The 14,187-nt window shown below is 52.9% G+C and overlaps 1 protein-coding gene across 4 annotated transcripts in view; it reads right to left on the reverse strand.

The window, feature by feature from the left end:
* The window catches only part of BRPF3 (bromodomain and PHD finger containing 3), a 35,433-nt gene that overhangs the window by 6,815 nt on the left and 14,431 nt on the right, over nt 1-14,187 (reverse strand). For all 4 annotated transcript variants that reach the window (XM_084754025.1, XM_084754026.1, XM_084754024.1 and 1 more), the window contains exons 5-10: nt 12,451-12,579; nt 11,869-12,181; nt 11,135-11,443; nt 8,637-9,125; nt 7,200-7,293; nt 2,558-2,655 (exon numbers count right to left, since the gene is read on the reverse strand). In XM_084754025.1, the coding sequence (XP_084610151.1) occupies nt 2,558-2,655; nt 7,200-7,293; nt 8,637-9,125; nt 11,135-11,443; nt 11,869-12,181; nt 12,451-12,579 (1,432 nt within the window). The remainder of the gene's footprint in view (nt 1-2,557; nt 2,656-7,199; nt 7,294-8,636; nt 9,126-11,134; nt 11,444-11,868; nt 12,182-12,450; nt 12,580-14,187) is intronic.

Raw genomic sequence — 14,187 nt, forward strand, 5'->3', positions numbered from 1 at the left:
TAGGAATTCTAATACTGGGTCAGGGGTCAGCAAAGTAAACCTGCAAATGGCCAAACAGTAAATATCTCATCCTTTCAGGAGGTGCATGGTTCCTGTGGCTGTAGCATGAAAAACAGCCATAGTCTAAACAATAAAGCTTGTGTTTCCGACACTGAAATTTGAATTTCATACAATCTTCATGCTATCAAACACCATCTTTTTCATAATTTAAAATGGAAAGCCATTCTTAGCTCATGAGCCACATCAAAACAGACAACAAGCTATAGTTTACCAACCTCTGACCCTGAATTCTGGGGTAGCTTCCGTGGGAAAATATAATGGCTTGGTGTCCAGGGCCTCTTAGGGAGACGGGCCATACCCCAGCCTGAGCCGACTCAGCACTGTCTGGACTGACCCCTTTTCATGGAGGCTTCATGGGGAGAAATGCCTCGTCTCAACAGAACCACTCACTAAATATTTTTCTGACCAGGCTGTAATGGGCCATCCAGAGTCCCTGGCTGCACCGCAAACCAGCAAAGCCAAGCAGGGTGGCAGATCTTTGGTGACCCTAGGTATCCCGCCTGGGACAGGGCTGCAGGTCCTCAGCCTCAGGAATGCTCTGAGCCCCACACCTGTGAACAGTGAGGCGGCTGCTCTACCCACTAAGGAAAAGGGCTCAAATCTGAGAGCAGAGATGTATAGTTAACTAAGATGAAAGAGAAAGAGGCTGTCACGACGCCAATGAAGGAAGAGCATTCACCGCAGACCCATCCACTCCGACTTCCAGGCAGGCTGAGCAGAAACCAGTGCAGCCGCGTGATGGTGAAAACACAAACCAGTCCAGTCCTTCTGCAACGCAATTCCATTCAACATCCCAGGAGCATTAAAATAAATGTTTGAACCATCTGCTCTAGTGAACATCTCTAGCAAGTAATTCAATAAAGGTGGAGTTAACCCAATGTCCACTAGAACACTCGAGTCACTCACAAAACATTGGAGGTTAGATGGGTCCAGTACAAAAACCCAGGAAAAGCATGAGCCAACAAGAGAAAATATCTGAGCAAAAACGGATGGATACAAAAGCGCGTGCCTAAGAGGAAGGGAGGCAGCACAGAAACAGAGGCAGCTGTGTTCAGATGGGGAAGCCACAGGAGCGCAATTCTTTTTAAATATCCTTCGGTGTCGTTTTTAGTTTGTTGGTTTAAAAAGTAAGAAAAAAAATGTCACCACCAGAAGCACAAAGTGTGTCAGAGCCACTTCCTGGCTTCACGCTTAGATGTACAAATTCATCTGGACATGAGACCTGTCATCTGAGTGCTGACAGTCACAACGTAATGGAACTCAAAGGCATGCATCCGTCCACAGACAGACATCAGGAAAGGGGACATGACACTAAGGCTGAAGGAAACGGCTGGACCAGAGAGAGAACCCCCATGTGTTAGAGGAAAACTTCGAAGGCGGGCCGGGCCGTCAGAGTGCGCGTGACAGACAGCGAGAGTTAAGAAGCCGCTCTGGACCTGGTCCACCCTGTTGCTCCTGCCATGCCCTCGCGTCCACTAGGCCACACAGACACGGTCTACAAGCCAGGTTTATTAGTGACATGACATTACTGAGAAAGGACTCTTAAGGGCACAGCTGTGAACAGGGCCTGCCTCCAGCCTGCCATTGCGGTGGTGGCCTGACCTACGCACCAGGTCGCTCAGGGCAGCGCTCAGCATGGGACACACTGAGTGTCTTCCTCTGGAGGGCTTTGCTGAGTCCTCCCATCCGATGGGCCACTGGGCCGCAGAGAGAAGCAAAGTTCCCAGGGTGCACTGTGAGCTAAAGGCAGGACCGGTGGGCCCTCCACACTCCTAAACATACACACAGGTTTCAGCTTGGAGACACATTAAGTAGCTCTGAAAAACCAACAGAAAAGCTAGCAGCTCATGTTCCAGAGGGAAAGGCTGGCTTTTGTGAGAGCGGCTGGGTTTCTGTTACCATGGGTACATGTTAACTACTCAAATTGTGCTGGCTAGTTTTTGTTTCATTTTTCAATCAACTTACACACAAGCTAGGGTTGACTGGGAAGAGGGGATCTCGACTGAGAAAACGCCTCTGTCACACTGGCCCGTGGGCAAGTCATGGACATTTTTTTTAACTGATGAATGATGGCGGACGGCACAGCCCACTGTGGTTTATGCCATCCCTGGGCTGCCGGTCCTGGGCCATCTAAGAAAGCAGGCTGAGCAAGCCATGGGCAGCAAGCCAGCGAGCAGGGTTCCTCCGCAGCCCCCGCTGTGGCTCCTGCCCCGGCTTTCCTCCACAGTGGACCCTGAGCTCTCCCGTGAAGAACACCTCGGCCTCTGGTAGCTTTTGTCATGAGCATTAGCACAGCAACATCAACTCAAATACAACACAAAGCGAAGATAGTTAAAAACAAAGACAAAACAGAAACCGAGAGCGAAGGCCACCTCTCTAGCCAGTGTCTGTGGGCGTGAGCCCTCACAGACTGGCAGCCAGGCTGAGCTCTGCCCGAGCAGCCCGGAGAGCTTGCTCCTCAGAACAGGATTCCCGGCTCCACCCACACTCTCCTCACCTGAGCCACTGTGGTCAGAGTCTCCGTTCACACCTTCCAGGAAGGGCACTCGGGACAGGGCTGGCTTCCCTCGACTGCGTTTGGGAGGTGTCAGGCCGCTGCACACAGAGCACAGGTGACATGAGCAGTTTTAATGTAACAAGGCCGCCCCTGCTTCTCCATGCCTAACGAAGCTACAGAAGCGCAGCGGCCAAGGCCAACGGTAACCCACGGCACGTGTGACCTGGGCGTTTCCACAGAACCCTCTATGTAGAGGGGCTGCTTTCCTATGAAGGGGTGCATTTCATGGGCACAGGATCGCAGGGCTTTAATCACAGATCTCTGTGAGCTCCGGGCCAGCCTGGTCTACAGCAGGAGACCCTGTCTCAAAGACCCCAAAGCACACGAACAGCAGCAGCACAGAGAGAAGGCGTCAGCCAGTGTCCGCTCAGCCTCTGAGAGGACAGGCTGGCCACGAGGAGGCCCTCGCACCTCCGTCCGAATCGGCACTCTGTGCTTCACAGGTCTAGAGAAACCAATTTACTTTTGAAGTCCAAAAATTTGCCTCTTTCCCAAATGTTCTATAACAGGCATGTCTTCTTTCTAGAATTAGCAAAGACATTTTTAAACTGGAAAAAAAAAGTTTATTTCTCACTTCCAAGTAGTTTCTGTGTGAAGCTTTTCCTGAATAGGGGTAGATTTTTTTTTTAAACCTAACTAAAAAGGAGACCAATTTCTTTCTTTAAACAAAGCTACTGCAAAGAGGTAAAGTCCAGTGGGTAAGATGGGTTTGTGGGTAAGAGGAATTGACGCCCAGACCCACATGGGAGAGTCCTAACTCCTACAACCTGTCCTCTCACGTCCGCAAACATCAACACACACACACATGCCATAAGCATTTTTGAGAAGGAAGTTAAGTGCTGGACATGGTGGGCACACATCTTTCATCCCAACATTTGGAAGGCAGAGGCAGAGGCAGAGGCAGAGGCAGAGGCAGAGGCAGAGGCAGAGGCAGAGGCAGAGGCAGGTGGATCTTGGTGAATTTGAGGCCAGCCTGATCTACACAGCAAGTTCAAGGCCACCTAGGGATATATAGTAACACTTTGTCTCAAAAGAAAAAAAATAAATAAAGAAAGGTAAATGATGTATTTGACAAAGACAGGAAGTGACAACCAAGGCTGAGCAGAGGCCACTACGGCACTGGCATTTTACAACAGCTCCACACACAGTCGTAAAGCACAAGCTAGAGCTGAGAGCTCCGGGGCAGCAATTCTGTGGCTGGGAAACCCCACCCCCATCACACCGAGTGACATTCCTGCTGCTGGATGTGGTGGTGTGCACTTTTAATGCCAGCACTCGGGAGGCAGAGGCAGGTGATCTCTGCGATTTTTGAGGCTAGAAAATCTACAGAATGAGTTCCAGACCAGCTGAGCTGCAAAGTAAGACTGTCTCAAAAATAAATAAAAATATTGCCTGTCTATAACTTTTTTAAAAAAAGGTTTATTTATCTTATATCCAAGTGCTCTATCTGCAGGTCACCTGCGGCCAGAAGAGGGCATCAGATCTCATTATACACGGCTGTGAGCCACCAGGTGGATGCTGGGAATTGAACTCAGGACCTCTGGAAGAGCAGCCAGTGCTCTTAACCTCTGAGCCATCTCTCCAGCCCATCTATAACTTTTCAACCTGAAAAAGTGGTTAAAAGATGAGTCGAAGGGTGGGGCGTGGTGGCTCACACCTTTAATCCCAACACTCGGGAGGTAGAGCATTGTGGGGTGCACAGGCGGATCACTGTGAGTGTGAGGCCAGCCTGGTCTACAAAGTGATTCTAGAACAGCCAAGGCTACACAGAGAAACACGGTCTCAAAAAACAACAACAACAAAAAAGAGTCAAATTTTTACAGAAAAGACAAAAGGCTTGCCAAACCCTGGACAGGATCAGATGAAGCAAGGGGTGGGAACGGCTGGAGTGCGGAGCTTGGCCTCCCCGAGTCAGAGCTAGACCCAGCGTAGTCAAAACCTGTGTGGGAAGCAAACCAGCAAAGCCCAATTCATAGGGAGGATCCAGTCCACCCCCACAAAGCCTGCTAGTGCCATCACCAGGAAGTCGCTCAGTTCACACCCTGGACCTGGAGACACCTTAGGATACAGCAGGAAAGAGCAGGGTGAGGCAGCCAGTCTCAGTCACTCCTGCGGCCCTGGGCAGCCGGGGCCTGTGTGGAGCTGTGGAAACCCACACAATCACGCACTCTGTGAGTGGGCTCAGGTTTCCAGGTCTAAAGCAGCACAGATTACTACTGCTCTACGACAGAGTGCCGGTGCAGACAGGAAAGGCCTCAGAGACTGGGCTGCAGCAGACAAGCTCTGTGTGGCTCTGAGGAGGAAGCCGACGCCGCTGAGGCTTGCTGTGCAGAGGCCAACGCAGGGCAGCTGTCTGCAGTCCATTCGGACATTCCATCTGTCTGCAAGGTAACCTATGGGAACGGACAGGTATCTTAACAAGTGGCTCACACCACAGCTGGAGAAATGACCCACAAGGAGGGTACAGCTGGGTGTGGTGGGGCACGAATGTTGCCCTAGCACTGTGGGAGGAGGAGCAGCGGGACCAGGAGCCCAAGGGCCAGCCTCAGTCATGGCAGTGCACAGCCTGTCACAGGAGTGTAGCAGCGAATGGAAAGACGCTCGGAAGAGCCACCGGGAAAGACCAACCACAGAGCAAATGGCCAAGGGGGTGGGGGATGGGCTAGCGGTCAGCGCACACCTTCATCCCAGGGGTGGGGTGGGAGGGGGAGAGAACCCTTGGATCTCCCAGGTGGAGGTGCTGGCACCTCCTGTGTGTGTGGAGGCCAGGGGGCAGCCTGTGTAGTTGGCTCTCTACTTCCATCCTGTGATCCCGGGGCCTGAACCCGCTAGGGCTCAATCTCTCATTTTAAACTCTGAGAAGCAGACTGAGTGAAAGAGGAAGCATCTCTCCCGGGCATTGCTCCTCTAGCAAGCAGAAGCCAGGGGGAAGCAAGAAGCGGCAGCTGACTGGAGCCTCTCTTTACAAGGCGAGCTTCACCCAACCCAGCAGGCTAGCTAGCTCGGCCTGTTTCTTGTAACTCACAGGCGGGAAGTGTGCCCTTCGGTGAGGGAAAACAGTACCTTTTCCAGCTCAGCCAAGGGCTGGAAGGGGACAGATGGCTGACCTCACTCTTACCACAACCCGAGTAAACTGACCTCTCAGGCACTCCCATGTTCCCTTAGCCTGAGTGGATTTTTCTTCTGTGTTTTGGCAGGGCTTTGCTACACAGCCTAGGTTGGACTTGTACCCACCACTCTCCCGTGTCAGTCCTAAGTGTGGCGGTTACCAATGTGGGCCACCGTGCCTGGCCTAAGTCCCTATCTTTGAAGGAAGCCAGGAACCCCAACCTGAGAATCAGCAAGGAGCACCACCTTCTGACATTTTCTAGCCCTGGTAAACCGTCTCTGGCCCCATCTACTCGCTGTGTCTCTGGAGGCTTCAAGAGACAGGGAGGGTGCCAAGGCAATCTTAAGGTCTCAGGGGGAGGAAAACCCCAAAGAAACTGAAGCAGGAAGCCAGCACAGGGCCAGTGTGTAACTGGAGGCCGCAGGCTGGCACAGCTGCCCCAGAAGCTCACAGGTAAGTGAGTGTCCAGGCTCATGGCAGTGAGGACTGCTTTGGAAGCCTTGGGATGGAGGCCAGCTTTTCGGTATCTTACTAAAGCAGGGCTTGTCTCAGCTGTCACCTCCCGCTGTGGCACCAAGGAAGGCCCTCTCATGCAAGCACCCCTCTCTACCCAGTCTAGGGGGCGGGGGGTCACAGGGCAATGAGCTCAGTAAACTCTTAGACTTGGGAGAAATGAAGGCTCTGGCCTCAGAAGTCTTCCCTTCAGGTTAAAGAGCAACAGAAAGCCCAGCCCCCTCAACTATGACAGGTAACCTGAGCCTCTGAAAAAAAGGCCTTAAAAAGGTCACACTTGCTCTCCCCTCGGTCACACACAATGTCCCTAAAGAGGCCACTGCTTTGGGCAATGGGCGTCACTAGCACATGCTTGGGATGCAGGGGTGCAAGGGTTCAGACTTGGAGGCTTGAGCTATTAGTTACAGCCTATTCCAAAGAGCCCAGGGCTAAATCCAGGCCTGGTGGTACACCTGCAAGCTCAGCACCTGAGGCAGTAAAAATGCTTGGAATTCCAGCCCAGCCAGGCCTACACAACAAGATCCTGTATCAAGAAACAAAACAAAGCCAAAAACAGCCTGGGCTGAAGCCTACTGGTAGAGAGAGCACTTGCCAGGCACGTGTGAGGCCCAGGGTCCAATCCTAAGCACCACAGAACAGAAGCCAAAACAAACCAAAGAGAGCAATAATCCTATGGAACCCTAGGAGGCTTCAGTCAAAGCCACGTGCAGCAAGCTAGGTTTTCCACACAAGCATGTCCTGGGCAACAGGAAATGGAAGCCACACACTCAACATCAACACCGCTCCACTCCGTTAGAATAGACCAGAGAATCAAGGGTACCCCATTTCCCTCAGGGCTCAGACCAGAGCCTAAAGAAATACCAGCAGCCACAGCCAAGTAAGGAAGCCCCTGTCACTGAGTGGAGGGTGAAGAAATGGAGGCCTCAAGGCTGCCGGGGCTTTGGGGATAAACATCCTTACCTGCCAGCTTCAAACGCCAGTCCTCCACTGAGACCCAAACTACATTCCGAGTCAGACCCGCTCTCAGTGTGTTTTCCAAAGCCGTTAGTAACGCCTGCCAAGGACACACAGCATGAGGCCGGAGTGAAGACCACCCCCACTTCCCTTCCTCAGGGGACTGGAGTGGGTGGGTGGCTTCCCTCCCCTGTAAGGAGCGCATTTTAGGGGGCATAAAAAAGATGAAGTCAGCACACACCTGACCACAGCGAGGAAAAAGAAAAGGCTTCTCTTCCCAGGCAGGCTCACAAGCCCCTCAATTATCAGGGAGTTCCCTCCCCAAGCTCTGGAGAGGCCAACCTGCCTCGCCTCTTCTGATAAGCACTCCTAAGCCCTCCCATCCCAGCTGGCAAAAGTGGCGTCCTTCTTCAGAAAAGAAGGCAGGAGAAGCTAAGACAGGGTAAGGCTCAGTGTCAACCACACCCAGTGCTGTCTCCAAGAGCTGGTGAGCTGAAGAGGGCAGACTTTGGGGACTATGGCAGTCCAGAGCAGCTGAATGGAGCATTAGAACCCCACCCTCCCCGCCCCGGGAAGTGGAGGAAGCTGTCTGGTGGGAGCCTGGATGGGGTAGCGGGGGTGGTTTCATCCTGGGCTCACCTTGCCGTGAAGGCTTCCTTTTCCCTGTCTACTGATTTCCTGCCGCCAGAGTCCTACAGCTCTGACCACTGAACTAAGTCTTAACAGTGGACCAGGGACACTGTGAGGCCAGCCACACGTGTGACAGAGCGTGCCTGAGCCAGGATGTGTTTCCTACCCTGGCCCTTCCTCTAAGATGATGATGGCCTCAAAGGGAGTTGAGGACCCAGCTGTGCCTTCCCGGCCAAGGGTCAGCGCCTGCTTTCTGAGCTCCAGCTAAGGCGCCTTTGCTGCTCTGAGGACATGAAAGCGCGCTTCTCTATCCTTCTGGAATCTCCGTCCCCCAGATACACAAGCAGCCCAGACCTTCAGCCCCTTCACTCTCTGATCTTTACACCAATGTCCCCTTCCCTGGCCACTTGTCACACCTCCCAGCACTATGCCCTCTTCTCTGACGGTTTGCTCTGTGTTTTACGACTGTCTCCAAAGCGTCTAGTACAAGAGCCCTCATTTGCCTTTGGTCTATCTCTCCTTTAAGAAAGATTCTCATGGCTTGTTCAGTAATTTTCCTCCAGCGCCCAAGACGGTGTCTGATAAAAATATCTCGAGCAAACTGAAGGTAGAAACATTAAGTCTTATGTCCCCTTCCCTCAAGGCCTGAGACAGCCCAGGATACAATCTGGCCCTTTGAAAACACCCACTCCAAGCCTGTTTCTTTCCTCACAGGAGCCACTAGAGATGGCTGACAGGGGACGGTGGCCCCCGGCAAGGCAAAGCAGCAAAGCCGGTGGGAACTAGCAAAAGAAGTCACAGGCCACACGTCACCTGTCTCTTCCTCCCCTTCGCTGTCACTGCAGCTCCTGCTCCTTGGCCGCTTCCTGGAGTAGTGCTCGTCCTCCGCGCTGGCTGCAGAGGCAGGGGAGTCGGCCAAGCCAGGCTCCTCGCCGTTCTCCGGGGTCCCGTCTGGAGTCCTCTGTAGCTTAGCTCCGTTCTTAGCCTTCTTGAAGAGGATGGATGTGGGGCGGCCTGCACTGCTGAGAGGGGTGCCAGGGGGGCTGTCAGGGTTCGTGAGAGACAGTCTATCGACGCCATTGTCACTAAGCAAGCACTGCAGGGGCTCGCTGCCCAGCTGCAGGGCTGGCTTTTCTGAGAGCTCATCATCTTCCACCTTCCGGGACTTTGGGACGCGGCTGGAAGGTTTGCTGTCACTGATGGGTTTCAGGGTGGGGGGATCTGGAGGGGAGTCCTGTTCGGACAAGGAAGGTGCAGGCCCGGTGGGTTCCAGGGTTGGTGGGGCGGGCAATTTGGAATCATCTGTTAGAGAAAAAGAGAACCTGCTTGAACATTCTAGAAACAGTCTGCTCCTACGAGCCAGATACAGACTCTGGTAAGCAAGAGCCAAAAGCACCGGCTGTTCCACGGATTTGACGCCTCGTAGGCCGTAAATCTGAGAGAAAACTTAATAGCTTTTTTTTCCTTTTGGTTTTTTCGTGACAGGGTTTCTCTATGTAGCCTTGGCTGTCCTGGACTCGCTTTGTAGATCAGGCTGGCCTCGAACTCACCACCTGCCACCTCTCTAAGTGCTGGGATTACAGGCACGTGCCATCACACCCGGCTTACTTAATAGTTCTTAATCCTTGCTGTGTGTGCTGCGACCCTTTAATGCAGTTCATGTTATAGTGATTCCCAACCATTAAGTTATTTTTGTTACTTCATAATTTTAATTTTGCTACTGTTATAGATCATAATGTAAATATCTTTGGAGATAGAGGTTTGCCAAAGGGGCAGCAACTCACAGGTTGAGACCCACTGAACCAGGAAGTTCTATGAAAATTCTAAGCCTAGGTTACAATCCAGACCAAACGAAGGCAGATCACCGAGAGACGATGGACGTGTTGCACAGAGCTTACAAGGTGAGCCTCACAGTGTGTGCCGCAAATGTCACTCAGACCTGAGAAAGCCACCTGTGCAGTCACTAATTAGGTAAGGTTTCAGCTTGCCAGACTAGAGGATTCTGTTTCTCACAGGATGTCAGTGTTTTCTCACCTGTCCTGGGTTCTGTCTTGTGAGGGCACGCGGCAGGCAGAAAGAGTGATTGCAGACATAGGGAACCCAGGCCAAGCACTTTAAGTCAGCAGCTCGCAAACAAGCGTGCTCCACTTGACACTTCACAAGCCGCAGCCCCAACCTCCCCATAGGGACCTCTGCGACTTGATCGTGAGGACCCTCTGGGTGATGCTGGGCAACTGGTCCACTGAGCACGACCCTGCCCTACCACAGTCAAGGAGTGTAACTCAAGTGACACACTGATTGCCATATCAGAGTATGAAGAGTGACAATGGTCACATGGCCTTCTGATGTCATGGCTTCTCTAGCATGTCTCTGATCTACGATAAAACAGGCCGATATCTGCAATCTCAGCCTTACAAAACCCATGTTTAAACTAGGTGAGTGAGCAGGGCGTGGTGGCCCACGCCTTTAATCCCAGCACTCAGGAGGCAGAGGCAGGTGGATCGCTGTGACTTCAAGGCCAGCCTGGTCTACAAAGTGAGTCCAGGACAGCCAAGGCTACACAGAGAAACCCTGTCTCGAAAAAAAAAAAAAAAAAAAAAAAAGGAAGGGGAGACACGGGAAGCGGCTCAGCTCATGAAGGGCACCTGGGCTCTGAGACCCGCTTCCTCAGTCAGCAGGGAGGGGGTGTTCAAAAGCTTCCCAGGCATCTCTAATGAACTGTTGGCTGTCAATGTCCCTTCCACTTGAGAAGCGACCTGCTTAAGTCAGTGAGGCCTTTTGTAGTCTGGCAGCTCTGCCTGGGATGGGCTTACAGCCTTGGCCAGCTGGGATTCAAACCAAGAGTTCGCGCCACAAGAAGGGGCTCACTTCTCTGCGTGTCCTCCCACACACAGTGTAAGCTCTCGGAGCTTCTCCACAGAGCAGTAGAGAAGGCTGACTTAGCTGGGGCATGCCATGCAGCTGTATCAGCTGCAAAACCGCCTAGAACGAAGCTCCTGGGCTCCAGCACCCTAACTCTCCGAACCTCTCACAGCCCTGCAACTGGCCACGCTGGACCGTCAGGGTCCCCTGGGAACACAGACAACACAAGAGCCAATGTCTACTCTGACAAATCCATTTCATTCTCTACTGATTGCAAAATATTTGTAAAAGCATCCCAACTGTTATGAGGAAAGACCCCAGGGGCTCTGCTAACCGGCAGAGTCAGATGTACACGCAGGGAAAGATACTCTCAAGCTATTTTAGCCCGTTACTCCTCCTGGCTCCCTACCCGCCCCGGCAGCCTGCCTGCCAGCCTGTGGCTCTCTCACCTCTGTCCCTGTCGTCCTCTGGCTCTTCCTGCACGGCCTGCCCCAGCACAACCGCATCCCCGCGAGGCCCTGCTGGCAGCTCCCCATTGGGCACAGTCTTGTTCAGTGACAGCAGCTGTGCTGGCGGCGGCGGCGGCTGTGCTAGCTTTTGCCGAAGAGCATTGATCTCCCTGCGCAGCATGCGGACACGACGCGTGCGGGCCCCGCTGGACCGCATGGCGCTCACCAGGTCCAGTTTCTCCAGCAGCTCCTTCAGCTGCACTTCCGGGGACAGATGGGCCCGGTTCTCGGGGATGAGGATGTTGTCCACTGCCAGGGAGAAGAAAGGACAGAAGAGGCTGAAGGACCTGCGGGACACGTCTGTAGGAAGCGAACACGGACGGGGCTGTGGCCGCATAGCAGGCATGCAGAGGCTTAGCAGCCCTGGCGACTGTGGGGCTCAGAAGTATTGTGCCGTCTGCTCCTCCCATCCCATGCTCTTGGGCTACAGAGCAGGGACCCCAGGAGACTCCTGAAGGGGCCTCAGCTTTGCAAACACACAGCTCCCCTTGCCCGCCGCTCGGCAGGCACGCAGTGCTCCAGTTTACCCCTCAGAGTTCCTCCAGCTGCTCACACCCCCGGCTCCCAGCCACGGCTTCGCACCTCCGAGGCACCTCTGAGGCCCACCCGAGTCCTGGCCTTTCCTGTGCCCCTCTTCCTGGTGCTTCTCCTCCCTACCCATCCAGGCTTCTCACCGTCCTCCCAGGAGAATCGGTAAAAGTCTTCCAATTTGGGTGATTCGGGCAAGTGGGTGCCCCTCTCGGGATCATAGCCGATGTTCTCCGCCTGCCGCCGGGCATGCCGCAGGATGGCCCCTCCCAGGTCCCGTAGGCGGACAGCTGCTCGGTGGAAAATTGTGTCTTTAGCATTATACTTCATGCAGTTGGTAACTATAAGGTTAAAGTCCTCCTCAAACTCCTCCAAGGTGTGGTACAGGTGAGATTCCAGCTTCCGCCTCATAGTAGAAAAATCCATTGGCTTGGATATGAATTCCAGGTAGTCTGGAACCTAAACATATAAAACCTGTACAGTGACAACACCCACTGACGAGCCACACAGGCACACCCTGCACTGCTGTGCTCGGCCCCATCTCCGCAGCGGCCACGTCCGGCCCGCCGAGAGCCTCGGGGCCTGGTCCACCCAGACTGACAGCAAGTCTGCTCGCCTGCCCGGCAGCACCCCACCCTCAGTTCTGCATGGCCTGTGGCCCAGCCCCTTCCTTGGCCTACTCCGCAGCTGTTTCCAGGGCAGGCTCGCTAGGTGGAGGGGTGACTTGCCTCACTCAGGTTGACGGGCTCGGCAAAGATGTGCGCAGGGTCCTTCTCCTGCAGCAGGTCCAGAGTCGTCCTCAGCAGGACGGTGAACGGCATCAGCTCCAGCTCCATGGCAGCCTGCTGCACTTTGACCTGGAAAGAAGGCAGGTGTGATCACAGTGCCTCCACAAAGAGGCACGCCATCTCTTTAACCTGACTGTCATCAATCCTGTGGAACAAATCGTCACAAGGAATGAGGCTGACCACTGCCACCCCGAGGATGACACAAACGGTGCTGACTTCCCGCTTGCCCGCCTGCTCTTCCATCAAGGCACACGGCACTATGGAGCCCACGCACTAGCCTGCAGCCGTGCCCTGACTTCCCAGCCTCCAGAACTGGGAGCCACAGCAACTAAGTCTGTGATCATCTACTACAGCGGTAGAGACCACACTAGAACAAACAGCTACTTCAAAAATGTTTCTAAGCCAGGAGCGGTGGCGCATGCCTTTAATCCAAGCACTCCGAAAGGCAGAGGAAAGAGGCAGGCAGATCTCTGTGAGTTTGAGTCCAGGAAAGCCAGGGCTACACAGAGAAACCCTATCTCCAAAAACCAAAAACCAAAAAAAAAAAAAAAGAAAGAAAGAAAGAAAGAAAGGGGGAAAATGTTTTCTCCAAATCAAGAACCATACCAAGATTTATAGAAGTAATAATTATTAATTATAACAACTAGCACTTTTGCCGGTGTGATGGTGCACACCTTTAACCCCAGCACTCAGGAGGCAGAGGCAGGCGGATCACTGTGAGTTCAAGGCCAGCCTGGCCTACAAAGCGAGTCCAGGACAGTGAAGGCTAACACAGAGAGACCCCGTCTCTAAAAGCAACAACAAAAACAACCAAAAACCAATTAGCACTTTTATGGTCCATATTAGGTCTCAAGTAATGGCCTAGGCATTTTTATTTATTTTCAGTTGTGTGTATACATGTGTTGAGAGGTGTCTATTATGTAACATTATAGTGCGTATGCAAGGTAGCTACAGAGAGACATTTCACAATGAGGAAGTAGAGACAGAGAGCTAACGGGCAGTTAGCACAGGCTCCAGTCAGCACCCAGAGTACGCCTCGCCATGAGGCTGCACTGCTCTTCTGTTAGTGATGCAGCAACTGCAGCAGAGATTGATGTTCTCACCTTACAACTATGGCACATGGGGCTGGAGAGATGGCTCAGAGGTCAAGGGCACTGCCTGCTCTTCCCAAAGTCCTGAGTTCAATTCCCAGCAACCACATGGTGGCTCACAACCATCTATAATGTGATCTGGTGCCCTCTTCTGGCCTGCAGATGTTACATGCAAGCAAAACACTGTATATTTAATAAATAAATAAATAAAATCTTAAAACAAACAATCAAACAAATAAACCAAATATGGCACATGGAGTTTGGTGACAGTATGACTGCGTTACCACAGGTTATCTGGTTGGGAAGCAAACTGAGAAAGCCTTTGAGGCCGGGCCTTACACCAAGCACCCTGAATGTGAGCAGATGTGCATCTCATGAGCGCTGAGAGCTCTCACTGACAGCATCTGTGGGCCCAGGGAGCCCAGGCTCGCCTCTCAAGTACCACCTGCACAGTTACAGTGGAGCCCTGTACAGTGTTATCTTCTATGAGTGCTCTGACATGAAACACCACAAAGCCGTGAGTGAAACAGACGAGCTCCTGCCTCTTGTCCACATCAACTTAAATCTGCCTATCTACCCAGAGCCA

The sequence above is a fragment of the Acomys minous genome, assembly GCF_964271855.1.
Source record: "Acomys minous genome assembly, chromosome: 13".
Taxonomy (NCBI): Eukaryota; Metazoa; Chordata; class Mammalia; order Rodentia; family Muridae; genus Acomys; species Acomys minous.